The sequence below is a fragment of the Pollachius pollachius genome, assembly GCF_949987615.1.
Source record: "Pollachius pollachius genome assembly, chromosome: 20".
Taxonomy (NCBI): domain Eukaryota; kingdom Metazoa; phylum Chordata; class Actinopteri; order Gadiformes; family Gadidae; genus Pollachius; species Pollachius pollachius.
Window position 1 is genome coordinate 11,617,059 of NC_136953.1, and position 18,225 is coordinate 11,635,283.

General features: G+C 45.9%; 3 protein-coding genes across 6 annotated transcripts in view; 2 read left to right on the top strand and 1 right to left on the bottom strand.

Moving 5' to 3' along the window:
* Positions 1-884: 884 nt before the first annotated feature.
* On the bottom strand, positions 885-11,112 carry LOC307091361 (serrate RNA effector molecule homolog). Of its 2 annotated transcripts, none has more exons than XM_079758306.1 (22): positions 11,021-11,112; positions 9,484-9,606; positions 9,234-9,344; positions 8,530-8,682; positions 8,202-8,262; positions 7,982-8,109; positions 7,697-7,866; positions 7,384-7,583; positions 7,239-7,295; positions 6,738-6,855; positions 6,464-6,600; positions 6,080-6,141; positions 5,731-5,809; positions 5,308-5,472; positions 4,043-4,204; positions 3,735-3,888; positions 3,251-3,363; positions 2,760-2,840; positions 2,380-2,530; positions 2,162-2,263; positions 1,962-2,067; positions 885-1,175 (listed from the first exon to the last, which is right to left on the bottom strand). In XM_079758306.1, the coding sequence occupies exons 2-22, from the start codon at positions 9,600-9,602 to the stop codon at positions 1,097-1,099; spliced, it is 2,508 nt and encodes an 835-aa protein (XP_079614432.1). In that variant the 5' UTR covers positions 9,603-9,606; positions 11,021-11,112; the 3' UTR covers positions 885-1,096. The 2 variants fall into 2 exon arrangements, with proteins under 2 accessions (XP_079614432.1, XP_079614431.1); XM_079758305.1 differs by having other exon boundaries at positions 10,983-11,092.
* Positions 11,113-11,621: 509 nt separating this feature from the next.
* ift46 (intraflagellar transport 46 homolog (Chlamydomonas)) lies at positions 11,622-15,005 on the top strand. Of its 3 annotated transcripts, none has more exons than XM_079757992.1 (6): positions 11,622-11,687; positions 11,942-12,141; positions 12,381-12,682; positions 12,834-12,927; positions 13,139-13,270; positions 13,842-15,005. In XM_079757992.1, the coding sequence occupies exons 2-6, from the start codon at positions 12,028-12,030 to the stop codon at positions 14,211-14,213; spliced, it is 1,014 nt and encodes a 337-aa protein (XP_079614118.1). In that variant the 5' UTR covers positions 11,622-11,687; positions 11,942-12,027; the 3' UTR covers positions 14,214-15,005. The 3 variants fall into 3 exon arrangements, with proteins under 3 accessions (XP_079614118.1, XP_079614120.1, XP_079614119.1); XM_079757994.1 differs by having other exon boundaries at positions 11,960-12,141; XM_079757993.1 differs by having other exon boundaries at positions 11,993-12,141.
* Positions 15,006-15,563: 558 nt separating this feature from the next.
* LOC307091465 (RPA-related protein RADX) overlaps positions 15,564-18,225 on the top strand; it is a gene marked incomplete at its 5' end in the record, with an annotated part of 9,537 nt that continues 6,875 nt past the window's right edge. Inside the window, 7 exons of the mRNA XM_079758455.1 lie at positions 15,564-15,644; positions 16,214-16,328; positions 16,585-16,777; positions 16,862-16,992; positions 17,080-17,256; positions 17,794-17,957; positions 18,045-18,198. Coding sequence (XP_079614581.1) covers positions 15,564-15,644; positions 16,214-16,328; positions 16,585-16,777; positions 16,862-16,992; positions 17,080-17,256; positions 17,794-17,957; positions 18,045-18,198 — 1,015 coding nt within the window. The remainder of the gene's footprint in view (positions 15,645-16,213; positions 16,329-16,584; positions 16,778-16,861; positions 16,993-17,079; positions 17,257-17,793; positions 17,958-18,044; positions 18,199-18,225) is intronic.

An 18,225-nucleotide genomic window follows, 5' to 3' on the forward strand; every position in this document is an offset into this window, starting at 1 on the left:
CATCCTACCGCCATTTCTCGTCTTTCCTATATTCTCTGTACTCCATCATTCTGTATCCTATTCATCGCTCCATCATTCTGTCCCTCTATTATCCTTACATCATTTTGTCTATCATCCTTCCATTCTGTGACATATTATCATTACATCATTATATCATGCCGTCTCCTTTATCATCCTTCCATAATTCTTTCTCCTCTATCACCCCAAAATCATCCTGGCCCTCTTTTATTCCTCCATCAGTGTCTGCATGTGAGACTCGTAGTTTACTTAACCTCGCTGGGCATAAAGCTGTTTGGCGCCCTCTAGCCGACAATAATAAAACGTTATCTCACCTGCTAATGCTAACGATATCCGTTACGATAATAAGCAGGTTTCGGTTACACTTGTTTTCCAAGGCAACAAGTGTAACCAAGACGAACCTATATATAATGTAGGCCTATCAAGTTTATGGACGTATTCTTCACGTTGTAGGTGAACAGAATGTCTAGCTTCATCATTCTAACTCCTGAGGATGGCTGGTGGTCCACAGCGCCATCAGGAGGTCAATGTGGGTCCTTACACACAGCTGTTGGTTAACAAGCTCCTTAGCGCTCAGCATGTCAAACAGACCTGAAACTGCACTATACAGCATTATTGGCCCAAGTAAAAGAACCGACACAAAAACTTAAATATACTCAAAGATTTAACTGACTAACAAATACTTTGATATACTCCAAGGACTTAAATGTAAACCCACTTCTCACTCAAACCCAAACGGCTTATCTCACTCTACCCTACCGGTGATCTCATTTAAATGCTTTGAAATGTTTGAGTGTGACTTTTCATTGATGTTTCATTTTCTTTTACACTAATGTCAATGAGTCAGGACGAGTTTCTGGTTAGAACTTTATTTCAAACACAAAACAGTTCAACTTCATGTCATCATCACTGACACACACGACACATGATCAGTGCTGCTACACAAACGCACGCACGTGCGTGCACGCACGCACATGCTCTCACACACACACACACACACACACACACACACATTCACACAAACAAACCTGCAGAGGAAAGTAAAAGAGTAAAAAAGTAAAAAAGGAGCTGTGGTGGTTTAAAAGAAGTCCAGGTCTTCTGGGGCGTCCAGGTCTCGGTACTCTATGATTGAGCGGGGGTCTCCTCGAACGCCCCGGCTGGAGAAAGAGAGGTTAGATACAGAGAGAGAAACAGATCCAGTAGTCCTACTAGGTTATAGCAGAACCTCTAATCCAGTAGTCCTACTAGGTTTTATAGCAGAACCTCTAATCCAGTAGTCCTACTAGGTTATAGCAGAACCTCTAATCAAGTAGTCCTACTAGGTTATAGCAGAACCTCTAATCCAGTAGTCCTACTAGGTTATAGCAGAACCTCTAATCAAGTAGTCCTACTAGGTTATAGCAGAACCTCTAATCCAGTAGTCCTACTAGGTTATAGCAGAACCTCTAATCCAGTAGTCCTACTGGGTTACAGCAGAACCTCTAATCCAGTAGTCCTACTAAATTTTATAGCAGAACCTCTAATCTAGGTTTTATAGCAGAACCTCTAGGGGAACATGGCACAGAGAGGGAAACCAAGAACGGAAAGGGCTGGAGTTATGCCTTGTTACCTCAGTCTGGATATTAAAGAAGGGAATTTCTACGGTGGCCAGTCTACACAGTGTTGATTTGAACCCTTCACAGACACTTTTTCTAATAAAGTTGTGTCCAGACAGACCATTTAACCTTGTCTTCCTACCGGATCAATTTTGTTTTAAAGTTGAAGGGTTTGCTGAGTTTTTACTCACTGTTAGCCTATTGGGAACTTACAGATTCATGCCTCCAGCAACATGATGGGTGGAAACAAATACTAAGGGAACCAGAGTGAAACCTCTCATCCACCGTCAGCCTTTAGATGTTAATCTCAAGCACGACTTGTGAAACTAGATAGATAGACAGACATACCTGTTATTGCGTTGTTTTCCCGGGAATCCTGACCCGTGACCTCTGAAGTTGTCATAGTTACCGCGGCCCCCGCCAAACTGGTTAGGAGGGTAGGGCGGACCCGCTCCTAGAGAACAGACACACAAACACATGCATGAGCACCATGCGGTTAAATAAAAATGTGTGCGTTCGTGGGTGTGTGTATGTATGCGTGCCATTACCAGGGAAACCCGGCATGGGCGGTCGGACTCCAGGGGGATATCCCAGAAGGCTATGCTGCTGTGGCGTCTGACCCGGAAATACCTGTAGGCCAGGGGGCGGGGCTAGCGGGGGAGAGAAAACCATGGTTTCTTAATCAGCCGGGTGGATCCCTGAAAAGTTTGGACATCTGGACACACAATCACCATGAGTGTGTGTGAGTGACAGAAATCTTTCTCACCCTGAACAGGTGGTGGGGGGGGCTTGTTCTCGGGGAGGGCGGGTCTCTTGGCGTCCAACAGGAAGTTGTTGAAGAATTCTACTTCCTGCCTCACGGCGGTCACCTTGTCTCCGTGTTTGTTCAGGATGTGTTTCCGGACAAATTCCGGAGCCTGCAAGCAGCAAACCAGGATAACCATCACTACGGCAACTCTTACTCAAGATAAACCATAATAACCAAAACACTGGCGTTTCTAGATCGGTCAACATGCTAGCGTTTCCTAGGGTCTGTTGTTAGCCTGCTAGCCGAAGGGTTTCTAGTTATGCCCTTGGCATACTAGCATGGCGGTAGCATCTCCAAGTTCTGTTAGCATGTGTGGTAGCATGGCTGCGTTTTCTCACCTTGAACTTCTTCCCGCTGAGTGGACACAGCCACTTGTCTTTCCCCAGCTCCTGCGTGTTTGCTACGAGAAACTTCTCCACCTGCAGGGAACACAGTAGTGTGGCGTATAATAGTGGTATGGGGAATAATTGAAAGTGTTTAGTAGTAATTAATAGTAGTTAATGGAATGCATTTATACAGCGCTTTTCTAACCAATGGCCACTGCAAGTGCTTTACTATGTTGCCTAACATACATACACCCATTCACACACTGACGGCAGTGTCAACCATGCAAGGCGACAGCCAGCTCGTCGGGAGCAGTTAGGGTTAGGGGTTTTGCTCAGGGACACACCGACACTCTCACGCTAGGGGGAGCCGGGGATCGAACTGGCAACCTTCCGGTTACCAGCTAACCCGCTGTACCTCCTGAGCCATATGCCGCCCCTAGTAGTATAGGGTTTAGTAGTAGAAGTGGTAGCCCCTAGTCGTAGTATACATATATTTAGTATACCTCGTGGTCTGGGTCCTTCTTCCCCAGTCTGGCAGCCTCCTCGTCACTCAGGGATTCAGACGAGGTGAGGAGCACGGCCAGACGCTCCTCACACATCTTCTGGTGCTCTCCAACTGTCAATACGCAATCAATACCTTGTCAGTACCAATTCAGTCTGCACAGGGGTTCTGTATCTATCCCGTAGCTCCCAATTCAGTCAATTCACACAATCTCAGTGCAGTAATTGATTGAGGTAGTTATATTAGTAGTAAAAGTAATATTATAGTACTTGTGCCTTCTGTAGTAGGAATATTATAGTGGAAGTAGTACCTTCTGTAGTAGGAATGTTATAGTGGAAGTAGTACCTTCTGTAGTAGTAATGTTATAGTGGAAGTAGTACCTTCTGTAGTAGTAATGTTATAGTGGAAGTAGTATCTTCTGTAGTAGTAATGTTATAGTGGAAGTAGTACCTTCTGTAGTAGTAATGTTATAGTGGAAGTAGTACCTTCTGTTGTAGTAATATTTCCCAGTGGAGCGGGTCCTCTGACATGGATCAGACCACAGCGATGTGGCATTTCATCTTCAGCAGGATACTCACAGAGGTTATAATAATCTACCGAGTGGACCAGACGCAGATACACCAGCAGTCTGTCTAGAACCTACACACAAAACACACACACACACACAGGTTATAATGTCAACCGGGTAAAGTCTGTCTAGTATATATATATATATATATATATATATATATATATATATATATATATATATATATATATATATATATAATAATAATAAGTCATCTGATGATACCTTGAGTAGTGTTTCATCCGTTTCCACGGTGACGTCGCTGGGGTCCTTCCCGTCTCCGGCCTCGTTGCCCCCGGTGACGCCGGTCAGCTCCTCCTCCTCGGCGCTGACCTCCTCTATCAGGTAGTCGGTTATGTTCTTCAGCACCGGATTGCTCTCCGTCGCCTAGAAACCACCATGACAACATCCCTCATCATCTCTTCTCCATCATCCCTTTGTCCCATTGTCACTTCACTCTTGCCTCCATCATGTGGAAGTCTTCTGTCTCACCTATATCACCCCCCATATATTGAACTTCTCCAGTAGTCCAGTATTGGGTCTCTACTAGGGATGGGCGTGAGGAATCGACTACTCGAGTATTCCTCGTTACAAATGAACTCGGTTGGCGGACAGGCAAACTCGAGTTTGCATATACACACACAGACAAGTTTTCTGAAGCAAATGTATACATTTTCTGTGTGGCGCCACTGGCGCGTGCCGTGTGCACGAAGCAAATTAAATGTATCAAATTTCTGTGTGGCGCGTGCCGTGTGCACAACGCCAGAATTCAAAAAGTGAAGAGATGTCGGTTAGAGCAAAGCGCAGCGAAGTATTGAAATACTTTACAGAAATAGGAACCCTAACCCATAAGTTGAAATGTAAAATATGCCAAGCGAAATTGAGCTACCAGAGTACTACAAGCACTATGCGGCAACATATGCTCCTGAAACACAACGGTGAGTTTGGGAAAGCAGAGCCGCAGCAACCAAGTGTGTTGGCTATTTTCACCGCTGCAAGACGCAGCTGTAATCCCGGCCGTGTAGAGAAGATCACAACGCTGAGTATTTTATGTAGTTCATTTGCTGCCGTTTTATTTGCAGCTTTAAATTATTTGCAATGGTTAGGCTACTTGCTTTTTTGTTTTTTTTAAACCGTTACAGGCCTTCGTTCGACGTGATTTAAATTGTGACACGCATATTTATTTTTGTAAGGAAAATGTGATTTGAACGTTTGCAAAAATAAATAATGAATACTCTGATAACTGACTGTTTTGATTGAGAATAAGCACTACATGTTTGGTTGGTAATATTGCCGTTCATCATCAGGCCTATTCCTGCTGCAGATGCGTTGCATTCTAAAAATAGATTAGATTTAAACGAGTACTCGATTGATCCTCGAGGAATTCATTAGATCACTCGAGTTCGGAATTTACTACTCGTGCCCATCCCTAGTCTCTACTCAACCGTTCTGTCACTGTGAGTGTGTGGTAGAGGGTGTGGTAGGTGTACCTCCTCTCCCCACAGAGAGCCTTTCTGGTCCAGGGCGTGGACAAGGCGAGCCGACAGCTTGATGTCGTTCCGGACCACCGGCTTGTGATGAGTCAGACCATTCACACTCCTCACCCGCCGGGACAGGTCTCTGTTCACCACCGGAGCCAACTCACAGTCCTTTAACTAGACCGAGAGGGCACACAGACACACAGTCAGACAGACACACAGGCAGATGGGTCTCTGTTCACTACCACTTCCTCATAGGCCGATAACTATATAGCTAGACAGTCAGACAGACGGGCCTCTGTTCACTACTGGAGCTAAATGTCCTTTAACTAGATAGACAGTAGACCTTTAGATGTGATAGAAAGCTCATTCAAGGATTCTACCGATGTGGTGTGCTGTGATTGGCTAAGAGAAGACATGGTTATTAGTCGTTACCCTGATGTTCTGTAGATTCCAGCAGATCTCCTTGATGTTTACACTGCGGTCAAAGGTAACCCAGCAACGCCTGAAAAACCTGGCAGAGCAGAGTATATTATCATTACATTATCATATCAAAGGGCATACAGCAATGCCAAAAAAAAACACATCGTTATATAAACATATCATTGTCTACACAATATCAATGTCATTACATCATCATGACACTCTACATACACTATCATAACAATCATCAGACAAGATACCATTATATTTATATTATTAGATGTTGAACAGAACTCCATAGGGATAGAGATGGAGATATTATAAAATAGATAGATTTCATTTCAAAAGTAGGTTTTCTTACCTCCTCTCAGGCTGGGGGTCGGACAGCGCCACCCGCAGGAAACCAGGGTACCTGCGACACAACTACAAACATGCGACCCACAGTTACTGGTGTGCATTAAGGAGTGTGCATATTGAACTACGGTGTGTATATTCTACTATGCTGAGTGTTAGGTGTGCATACTCTACTATGGTGAGAGTTGGGTGTGCACATTGTACTATGGTGAGTGTTGGGTGTGCACATTGTACTATGGTGTGTGTTGGGTGTGCACATTGTACTATGGTGTGTGTTGGGTGTGCACATTGTACTATGGTGTGTGTTGGGTGTGGACATTGTACTATGGTGAGTGTATTGAACTATGGTGCGTTAGGTGTCTATATTGAACGATGGGTGTGTAGTACGTACAGCTCCTAGCTCCTCTCTACAGACATCAGGAGCGATGCTCCTCATGAACAGGGAGGTGGTGAGGTGGAGGGGCCGGGGCTTAGGAGGCCCCACCTTCTCTCTCTCCTTTTGGCGCTCCTTGTGTCGCTCGCCCCCTTCTGTAAAGCGCACACATCGATCAGGGTCACTGCAGGTCTCAACCAGCTGATGGTGATATTTAAGACTTTTGAATGCATTGAATTAATTTTCTTTACATACAGTGGATGCGTATAAGGGGTGTGTTGCGCTGACTGACCTTCCTCTCCCTCCTCCTCCTCCTCCTCCTTCTCGCCGTCAGAGTGGGAGGAGTCAGAGTCGGAGCCGCTGCCGTCTGCGCTGTCGGCTGACCCGCTGCTGCGCTTCCTCTTCCTGCCCTGAGGAGCCAATGACAACACAACGCTGGTCAGGGTGGTCTTCACGGGGTCAGGTCGGCAGGGAGACCGGTGATCACGGGGACCATTTGCCATTAGGACCGACTGCAGTGGGGAACGTCGTCGGGGGTATCATTCGTCCTGGGAACTGGTTGCCACGGAGGCCATCGTTGTGGGGACAGGTCGTCGGGGCGTCTCCGTTGGGAATGGTTTTCAGGGTGACAGTTGTCATTGGGGGGCCGGTCGTCAGGTGTAACGGTTGTCATATGGTCAGTCCTCGTCATCGGGGCAGGTTGTCATAGCGATTGTCATTGGGGGGCCGATGGTCATGGAGACCATTAGTCATGGGGACTGGTTGTCACAGAGAGAAGGATAGGGACTCTTACCTTCTTGCTCTCCTGCTCCTGCTTCTCTCCATTCAGCTGACCCTCCTCAACTCCCTCCTGAACCAACCCACCCAACAATATTGTTATCAATAAGAAGAAGAATGTATCAATATAATAAGAAGAAGAATATGACTAATGCAACAACCTGGTTCTGGTCTTTGGTGGGCCCAGTCTCAGTGTCTGGTTTGGTCCCAGGAGTACCAGTAGCCACTGGAGCTGCAGCCACACTTGACCCCCCCCCATCTCCTGCTCCTCCCACAGGCCCCTCCCCTCCCACCAACGTGGAAACAGGCAGCTCCAACACCTGGAGATCATGGTCTGTGCCTCCCTCCATCTTTATCACCGCTAGTGAGAGAGAGTGAATGCGTGGGAGAGACAGAGAGAGAGAGAGTCAATTCTATTGATAAATACATGTAATGAATAGTCCCTTCAATCTGTCCATCCTTCTGCTCCTCTACCTGCATCCAGCAGCTTGATGATTTTGGGCGCGTGTTCCATGTCGAGTGACATGTTGTCCAGCCAACCGTTTTCCAGAAGGAAGAGGAAGACGCCCATTCGGCTCTTCAGAGCAGCCTGAGACTCCGCCCTCCTGCTGACCATATCCTCAGGGTGGTACTTCATTCGAAACCTGGAGAGAGAGAGAGAGAGAGAGAGCGAGAGACTATTACTACCAACCAATAAACCGGAGAGAGAGAGTACGACTACCACCCCATAACCTGTAGAGAGAGAGTTGTGTGTCTCACCACTCATGTTCTTTGTGAGTGATGAAGAAGTCCTGGAGCTGCTGCCGTCTGAAGTCCAGTTTGTACTGGTTGTACCTCTTCACTGCCTCTGTCTCATCCACACTGTCCTCCATGTTCAGCAGGAAGTCCTACACACACACACACACACACACACACAATTTAGTCTCAAGGTTGAATGGACAAAATAGAGTTTATTAATCCTGACAGTGGAAATATTTACCTTAAAACTTCTCATGACGGGAGGGCCAGGAGGGGGGAGCTCAGAATCCACCATCCCCAGTCTGGGGGAGAAAAGACAGACAGGTTCATGTCTAAAGTCCTCTAGACAAGACTAGGGTAGGGAGACAGGTTCGTGTCTACAGTCTACTAGACGGAGAGAGAATTTAGTCAGGCCAACTGGTCAAATGTTTCCTACACGCCCCAATAAACCGCGAGGTTTATTGGGGCGTGTAGGAAACATATGACCAGTTGGTCTGACTAAACCTAAGTGAACACGCTGATTGTATTTTGTTTCCGGTACATGGGGCGGTTGAGGTGCAGCTCCCTACCGGCCCTGCAGGGGGTGTCCAGGGTGGTGGGGGTGCATGTTGGGTAGCTCAGGGTGCCAGCCAGGGTGTCCGGGACCCCCAGGGAATGGAGGACCGCCTCCTCCATACGGCATGTCATAGCCCCCCCGGTACGGCTCGCCTCTATGATCATCCCTACAAACAGCAAACGTGAAGGTTAGGGTTAGGGAGAGAGACAGGTCAACAGAATGACAGTTGTTGGGGTTAGGGAATGAACTCGGGTTTCAGAGCAGGGGTGGTTAACGATTTTACCGGTGTTGGATGCGCGACCGGTGGCATTTTATTCACAGCGTCATTTAGTTATTATCATTAAGCCTAGCTATATTTATCAAATCAAAAAGTTGTAATAATACTATTTAATGATTGTTTTAGGGTTCTCCTCAGGGTGTGGTTGGGTTAGTTAGTGAAAGAGAATAGGTTATGGCAGGGTTCTAACCTATGTATTAAGCAGCAATTTCAATGTTTAAACTAAGGGAAAATATACAAAAAGTGCTTGAGTGATCCCTGTTCAGGCCGTGCAATTTTATCCTAATGTTGCATTTAACCTGCCTGTACGGAAGTCTCATACTTTGTGGCCAACGTCTGGTTTACAGCCAGTTCTAATGAAGAGGTTAGGAGCCAGGCTAAACCAGTATCTCGCCATGTGTTTGTGTTGTTGGGTTGGGGAGCTAGGTGGTAGGATTTACCAGTCTCTTCTCATGCGTTTGTGTTGGGGACTCATGTGTCTTGGTGGAGAGAATCTCTCTCTGCGTCCACGGTCGTAGTCCCTCCTGCGGTCACGGCCACGATCCCAGTCCCTGCAACACACATACACACAATATGAATAATAGGGTAGGAGTGAGAGGATGTAAGGGGAGGATCTGTTTGGCCAGTCCTCCCCACAGCAGACGCTCAAGGAGTAGAAGTATGGATTGATGCTTATGGGGGAAGACCTACCTCTCGGGCCAGTCCTCCCTCCTCCTGTCCTCCCTCTCTCTCGACCGCTCCATGTCACTCCTCTCCCGCCGGAACTTGTCCCGCCTTCTCCTGTCAAACTCATCATCGCTGTCTCCCATTGGTCTAGAGGAAAGAGGAGACAGTTGGTCAGTATTCCAATTCGCTCCCTAGTTGCCTCATTACCTATAGTTAACAGTATACATTACACTATTCAGGGAACAATACTACAAAATAGTGACATGTGACCAAATGGAACACAGCAACAAAAAAAAAATCAACCCCCTGCATCCCCCCGTAATAAGGTCACAGTTCTGTTTACTGCAAGATTAACAATCAAATGTGATCACAGGTGGCTTCACAAGATGAACCCTCTTTACAACGGGATGGGTACAAAAACACGGTATTAAACTGAGCAGTAGCTATATTTGCCTGAAGAACCCATACGGTCTTTCCAATACCACTGTACCAATTTGTCCACAGGGGGCGCTATAATTCGCAGTCAAATTTAGACCGTTATTTAATCAATCACAAGTCCACTTCAATGCATGTGAGCTTTTTTTTTTTTTCTGAAGAAGAAAGTTAAAAAGCATAGAGAAAAATCAAGCATTTTTTGTATTATTCAGATGAGAGTACCCTTGAAGTATTTGATCAATAAATTATGAGTATAGCATCGTTATAATCCTAACGACACCCAACCCTACTCAAAACATCCATATACTGTAAACTTCACCACATTGACATTCAGTCATACATAATATACCACCATATTGGTGACTTCCCCAAATGAACCCTAACTACATGTTGTAATACACTATTATATAGGCTGCTGTTGACCTCATCACATGCAGACTCACTACATGTACTAATACATCATAATTAGTCATACTGATGACTTCACCTCATGACTACTTACTACTAATACATTGAATACTGCAGAATTCATCATATGAACCCTCACTATCAGTACTCATACATAATATGCCATAATATAATGTTACTGGTGGCCATCCCCAAATGAGCACTCCAAACATGCAGTGATAAGTCATGTACTGCTGACTTCAACACATGAACACTCACTGAAACACAATACATCATTTACAATCATATTATTTGGCCTTCCTTACATGAACACTTAATAAATGTACCAATACATCATTCGATTATCATTTAGGGTGCTGGTGACTGCACCACATGAACGCTCAGTACATGTACTAATAAATCATATTATATAATATACTGATGACTTCAACACGTGAACACTCTACATGTACTCATACTTAATATACTATCATAAACTGGAGGTAGTGTGTTTCTAGCATGTTTAGAGTGGAGAAAGGGAGTTTACGTTGGTTAGTTTGCTAACTAGCTAACAATAGCACAGCGTTAGCAATATAGCTCCACGGCTAGCAGCACATGCTAACCCCGGGTCACGGGGGCTACAGGTTTGCCCCCGAACACCGCAACACAGCGTGTTCATATGTATGAGGATGTGGATTTACCGAGAGGGAGATGGGCGAACGTCTTCCATTATTTTTACCTGAAGTCACGTCTACTGCAGCGTTATAAATCGGTACCGGGAACGCCGCTTCGCTTCTCGCACAAATCCCGCCCTGGAACGAGATCCCGCCGTGAAACGTGATGACTACGAGTACTTCCGGTTCGTTGACCGCTTCGACCCTTTGCTGCGATTCGTCAAAATAAATAAAAAAAACATTTAGAAAAAATATTTTTGGTAATCCACGTAGACCATAAACGCTTGAATGTAAAAAGGACTCATTGAAACTAGTTAAGGAAAAATGCAGGTCCCTCGTTTACTTGCATTTGTTTACATGCCGTGTCACTGCCCGATTTGCGTAGCTCACCTGCGTCGCGCAGATGGATCCGCGCCTCAAATATTGACACTCGCGCCTTTGCACATCAAATGCTTAATCATTTACAATTTTCATTTGAACATGTTTTATAGATCTGAGAAAATATAATCGAACAAAGCATAATGATCAATAATGTCTAAGGGTTTTGGTAAAAAATATCTTTGGGAAACTTTTCCACCGTAACCTTTTCAACACCGGCCTCCAAACACCATTACCCAGGATTCTTAGCGCAGTTGCTACGATACAGAGCATATGCGTCGTTTTTAGCTTAGCTACTCTGACCCATAGCTTTGAACCTGAAGACATTCACATCGGATACACCAGACTACGGAGGTATAAAGAAGTATTGCTTGATAAACACTTGCAACATATCACCCATAACCCTCATTCGTCCTGGCGGCGACACAGGGGTGTCTCGTTAGGATCTGTTGAGACTAACATTAGGTTGTGTTCTGTTAAAGCTAAAAACATTATCTTGTGTATCGTTTTAGCAAGCAACATTAGCTTCTTCTCTTTTTGTCCGTTAAAGATAACTGTAGCTTGTGCACCGGTAAAGCTAACAACATTAATTTGTGTACCGTTAACAGTGCCGTTATATTGTGTAGCGTTGAAGTCAACGCTAGCTTGTGTACTGTTAGCTGAGCTGCTAGCAGACGAATGGCAGCTGGTTTCAATGGAGCGGAGCGATACTAAAGTGTTGGCAAACCAGCCTTACGACGAGAGCCTGGAGGTCAACGACTCCGAGGATATCGCTAGTGTGTACACCCCGACACCGCAAACACACCAGGTACGCACACACACACACACACACACACACACACACACACACACACACACACACACATATTGGGCTGCTATATAACTGTTTAGTTTGTACCGCTACATGATGTGCGAATATGTGTTGCTTATCAAAAAATGATCATAGTCATCATAGTCTCTGTACCGTGACATGATGTCATCCCAGTCTCTATATCAAGGTATGATTTCATCCTACTGTCTATATCATGACATCATGTCTTGCTCTAGAGAGACTTGAGGCCGAGGAGCAGAAAGGGGCGGGGCGTAATGGAAGCCAATAGCAGCAGTGATGAGTTTGAAGAGGAGGACAGCCCCCAGAAGCGACGGGAACCAATCAGCAACCTGGCTGGACTGGGTCCAGAGCGGGAGGAGGAGGAGGATGAGGAGGACTCTGATGAAGAGGACTCTGATGATGACGATGATGATGATGAGGAGGGGGCCTCGGCGCCAGAGGGGGCATACGACCCCGCCGACTACCACAACCTCCCGGTTTCTACGGAAATAAAAGAACTGTTCCAGTACATCACACGGTATGATGATGTCACAGCACAGCATGTTCTAATTGTGTGAGGAGTGTGTACCTATAGAGACACCACGATGTGTTCCTATTGGTAGAGGGTGTAACCGCAAGGACCTCGCGGTGCGTTTCTTTTGGCTGACTGAGGTCTTGTGACGTTTCAGCTACACCCCCCAGGTGGTGGAGTTGGAAAACAAGCTGAAACCCTTCATCCCTGACTACATCCCAGCAGTAGGAGACATAGACGCCTTCCTTAAGGTACCTATACTACGACCTTGACTCATTCCTCAAGGTACAAAACTACCGCCTTGAAGCCTTCTTCAAGGTTCCTGTACTACCACCTACACACTTTCACAGAGGTACCTATGCTAGCACCTAGACGCCTTTCTCAAGGTACCTATCGTACCACCTAGTCGCCTTCCTCAAGGTGCCTATATTAACACAGAAGCCTATGTACTCTGACCTCTAGGTGCCTCGTCCCGATGGTAAGCCCGATGACCTCGGCCTGCTGCTATTGGACGAACCCTGTGTCAAGCAGTCTGACCCCAGGGTGCTGTCGCTGTGGCTGTCAGAGGAGACCAAGCAACACCACACCACCGAGGTACTAACCCGATAGTAGTACACCTATAGTACACTTGAAGTGGTATACCTGTAGTAGTATACCTGGAGAACACCTGTAGTAGTAAACCTGTAGTAGTACACCTGTAGTAGTATTATACCTGTTATAGTATACCTGTATTGGTATACCTGTAGTACTACACCTGTAGTAGTATACCTGTAGTAGTATACCTGTGGTACTACACCTGTGGTACTATACCTGTAGTAGTATACCTGTAATAGTAAACCTGTACTACACCTGTTATAGTATACCTGTGGTACTACACCTGTAGTAGTATACCTGTAATAATAAACTTGTACTATACCTGTAGTAGTATACCTGTGTATCCAGCTGTTCTTCACTTTCTATAAAACATAAAAAGTAAAATTGATTATATTAGTTTTGTGATCATTGGACGCTAAAATCAAAATCAAGATCGAAATTCGATTAATCGCCCAGCCCTATGTAGTAGTATACCTCCGATGATAATATTTGATCCTAAATAACGCGATTTAAGTCTCCATTCTCCCTGTATTGATCCTCCTTCGACCTGATCCCGGCTCTCCTCCTGCAGGTGAAGAAGGTGAGCAGTATCCGCAGCCCGCACCAGGAGCAGAAGGCTCTGGACAGCTGGATAGAGAGCATATCGGAGCTCCATCGCTGTAAGGCCCCGGCCAGCGTCCACTACGCACGGCCCATGCCCGACGTAGAGTCCCTGATGCAGGAGTGGCCAGCCGAGGTGGAGGAGCTGCTAGGCCGCGTGGCGCTGCCCAGTGCGGAGCTGGACTGTGACCTGGCCCAGTACGTCGACATCGTCTGTGGGCTGTTGGACATCCCGGTCTACAAGAACCGCATCCAGTCCCTCCACGTCCTCTTCACCCTCTACCTGGAGTTCCAGAACTCTGAACACTTCAAGGCCCAGAACCACGACCGCCTTGCCTGCTAAAGCTGTGCAGAACCTCCTAGAACCAGCTTAATCCACCCTGGAGACCCAAAAGAGCGAGCCAGAACCAACTGGACCCACCTAGAACCAACTGGACCCACGTAGAACCAGCTAGACCCATCTCGAGATCAACAAGAGCCAGCTAGAACCAACTGGACCCACCTAGCACCAGCTAGACCCACCTAGATTGAGCTAAAGTCACCTAGGACCAGCTAGACCGGCCTAGAACCTCCTTAAACCAGATAGAACTACCTAGAACCAAAACCTTGACCAGCTATAAATATAACCACCCAGAACCAGCTAGAACCTCCTAGAAATGATACAGAGTCTCAGAGAACCAGACAGAACCACGACCGCCAGCCAGAATGAGACCAGCTAGAACCAGACAGAACCAGCGCAGCTAGAATGAGACCGGCTAGAACCAGACAGAACCAGAGCAGCTAGAATGAGACCAGTTAGAACCAGACAGAACCAGACCAGCTAGAATGAGAATAGCTAGAACCAGGCAGAACCAGAGCAGCTATATTGAGACCAGCTAGAGACAGACAGAACCAGGCCAGCAAGATTGCGACCCGCTTGAACAAATAAAACCAGATCTGTTTGTTGTACCTGAATAATGGTGATATGGTTTCTTATAATAGTTATATCATAATGTTTATGATTATATAATTATATTATTCATAATTTAGCTGTTTGTTGACTCTGTTGAACTCTGTGTTGGAGGGATGTGTATAATTGACATTATATTGGGATATTTACATACACAATAATAGGAACACAATCAAAAAGTTTTGACATGACAAGACATTGAGAAGGTTAAATAAACCCTCTACAAAATAAAAGCTCTCTGTTTATTCCATGACACTGGTTGGAGGTTCCATTCCCTCTAGGGCTCAAATAATAATTCTTACTTCGTGTGTACAGTCTATACACACAAGGCCTTTAGAAATGTGACATTTAAAATGAGCCAGAAATTACATTCTTTTGATGTTTTTTGATCTGAAAACAAATGAACTCTGTAACTGAAAGAAATTGATAAAGTAGAAGTGTGTTTGACAATTACACCGCTATTTGAATTAATATTATGATGTAGAGTTACAGTGTGTACATGCCTTAAATATTCCCTAAATTTCAAGATGCCTCATTATATCATATTTAGATTGATGTGCCACCCCAAAATGATCTCTGGTCTCACCCTGGCCACCCCACTGAAAATGTTCTAGCTCCGCCGCTGTATATATGTAAAGTTAGTATATTTGTATAAATAGTTATTATTTAGTACCGCTAGAGGGCATCAGATTGTCTCCTCCTAGACATCTCCCACCATGCAGCGGGTTGTTATTGTTGACGAACATGGGACCGAGCAGCTGTGCGTTGCGTAGGACTCTGGTCCGGTGCCGACCCGGGACGTCTCGCCCGGGGACGGAAGATCAGGTCAAAACTTCCTCCTCACCTAATTTAACCACTTCTGAACCCGTGCCACGACGCAGCCGTGTCACCGTGCAGCGACACATATACACCCCTCCACCCGTCTATCTGTTCCTCTTCAGTCTGCTTTGTGTTTCATTCTTATGACGTCCATCCATCATTCTTTCCCTTCTTTATCATCCCTCCCTCATTATGTCTCTATCATCCTTTCATTATTCTGTATATCATCTCTCAATCATTCTCCTTTCTCTTTCATCCTTCCATAATTCTGTCTCTCCTCGATCATTCCTCCTTCATTCTGTATCGTCTATCGTCCCTCCTTCATTCTGTCTCTTTGTAGAGTGATAATGATTTATATTATACATATTTAATATCATGATACACATTATAATGTGTATGACTACATTGTAGAGTGATAATGCTAAATATGCAAAATAATGCTGTAAATATAATATATTTATGTAAATAAAGTATTTATGACTATGTTAAACTGATAATGATGCATATATAATACATATATAATAATACAATATAATGATATTATCAATTGTACATGACATTACCAATTATTGTAGGGTGGAGCCCCCTGCTGTCCGGTCGTATGTCGGCAGACCCTTGCGGTGCTCCAGGTCCACCGCTACGGAAGAGACCCCCACTCCTCCCTACTCCTCCCCCAGGGGGTCCTGTCTGGTTAGGCACCCACACACACACATGCACACACCAAACTGGAACAACGGTGAAAGAAACGTTAGACATTGATATGAATTGATACACGTCTAAAGTGACACACACAAACGGCCACACAAACACACACACACACACACGCATTCCCTCACACACACGTAACACGCCAAATGCACACACATAACCACATGCATGTTGATGGGGACACATTGACACATTATGGGGGACATGAGATTGGTTTGTGCCTCTGCCTTCTTGCCAGGCGACGACCTCTACGACCTGACGGTAACCGATGGCGACTGCCGGCTGTGCGTGACGCTTGAGCCGGTCCTCAACAAGTTGGTGGAGAGAAACACCCTCCATGTAGGGTCCAGGTTAAGGCACGCCTCCTTCTCGCTGCCCCTTCACCAGGGGGAGGGGCCACGGGACCCGGGCTCAGCCAATCACGTGGAGAGGTTAACATTTTCTTCCTTCGTTATGTTGCTGTCTGTTGAGTCATGTCTCGTCTACTCCATTGTGTGTGTGTGCGTGTGTGGTAGTTTCAGGCTGGTGAGTGTTTCTGTGTGTGAGGAGGAGGAGGAGGAAGAGGAGGAGGAAGAGGCAGTGGATGATGAAGACTGTCAGCAGCTACCATGGTTCAGCTTCTCCACAGAGATCCGCCCACCAGCAGGTAACCGTGACCACCTGCTCATTATCAACCTATTAAATACATGATCATTACAACCAAGCCTGCTGTTTGTCTACTGGACGGATCTAGGGTGTGTGGTCCCACTGCTGGCCAATAGGAGCAGCTTCCTGCCGCTGTGGAACAACCAAGACTACAGTGGCTCTGTGTGGCGAAGCTCCGCCCACACATCTGAGGCAGACACAAGCTCCGCCCCCACATCCGGCGTAGACTCAAGTCCCGCCCTCACCAGAGGCGAGGAAGAGGGGGGTATGAAGGAAGAAAGAGCGAGAACGCAGCAGACATAAACAAAAGTCTTTGTTCATCGCTCCACATACGTGTTTCGTACCATCACCACATACTCATGTAAAAGACCATCAAGGGCTCTGCACAGGTTCTGAGACATCATGATAATAATGTTTACATATCGTTCGCCTCATAGCATCATTGCCTAAGTCATATTTTGGCCAAATTGTGATATCTAACCTAACTCTACTCTCCTAACGCTGCTGATTCACGGTGCCTCATTGGCTATATCCTAAGCCAATCAGGGTGCTTTTTACACTCCATAATTCCTACCAATATTTTATCGCTGAATTCAAGATGAACCTTAAAATATGACTTAGGTAATTATGCTATGATATGGGGTTCCACAGGGGTCAGTGCTCAGTCCCATCCTGTTTTCATTATATATGCCTCCCCTGGGCCAGGTCCTTCATACCTCGTAGACGCCACCCTGCTAGATCCACTCAACATTCTCCATTTTAGATTTTTGTAACACAGGACTGAGTGTTTGTGTGTGTGCAGCTGTGTGTCCCAGGGTGACGGTCCGTGAGCTCAGGGAAGAATTTTTCTCCGGTCGCCATGGCATTGGGGGTGTGGTCAAACGGCTCCTGGTCGTACGCATCATCAACAGGGCTCACCTGATGTATTTTGGCAAACCAGACCGGAAGTGTGAATGTCCTTATAAGGTAACAATGGCATACACATACACACACAGTGATAGACACAACCAGTGATACACAGCGGTACACACACTCTTCTCTCTCTCTCTGCAGGTGGTGTTGGAGGTGTGTGACCGCTCGGCAACAGTGTGTGTTGTCCTTTGGAACACAGTGTGTCTGGACTGGTACAGAACCCTGAGACCTGGACACACAATCGCACTGAATCACTACAGAGTCAAGACCAGCTACACACACCAGTCGGACATAGGTACACATCTGTTTACCTGTCTTTCTC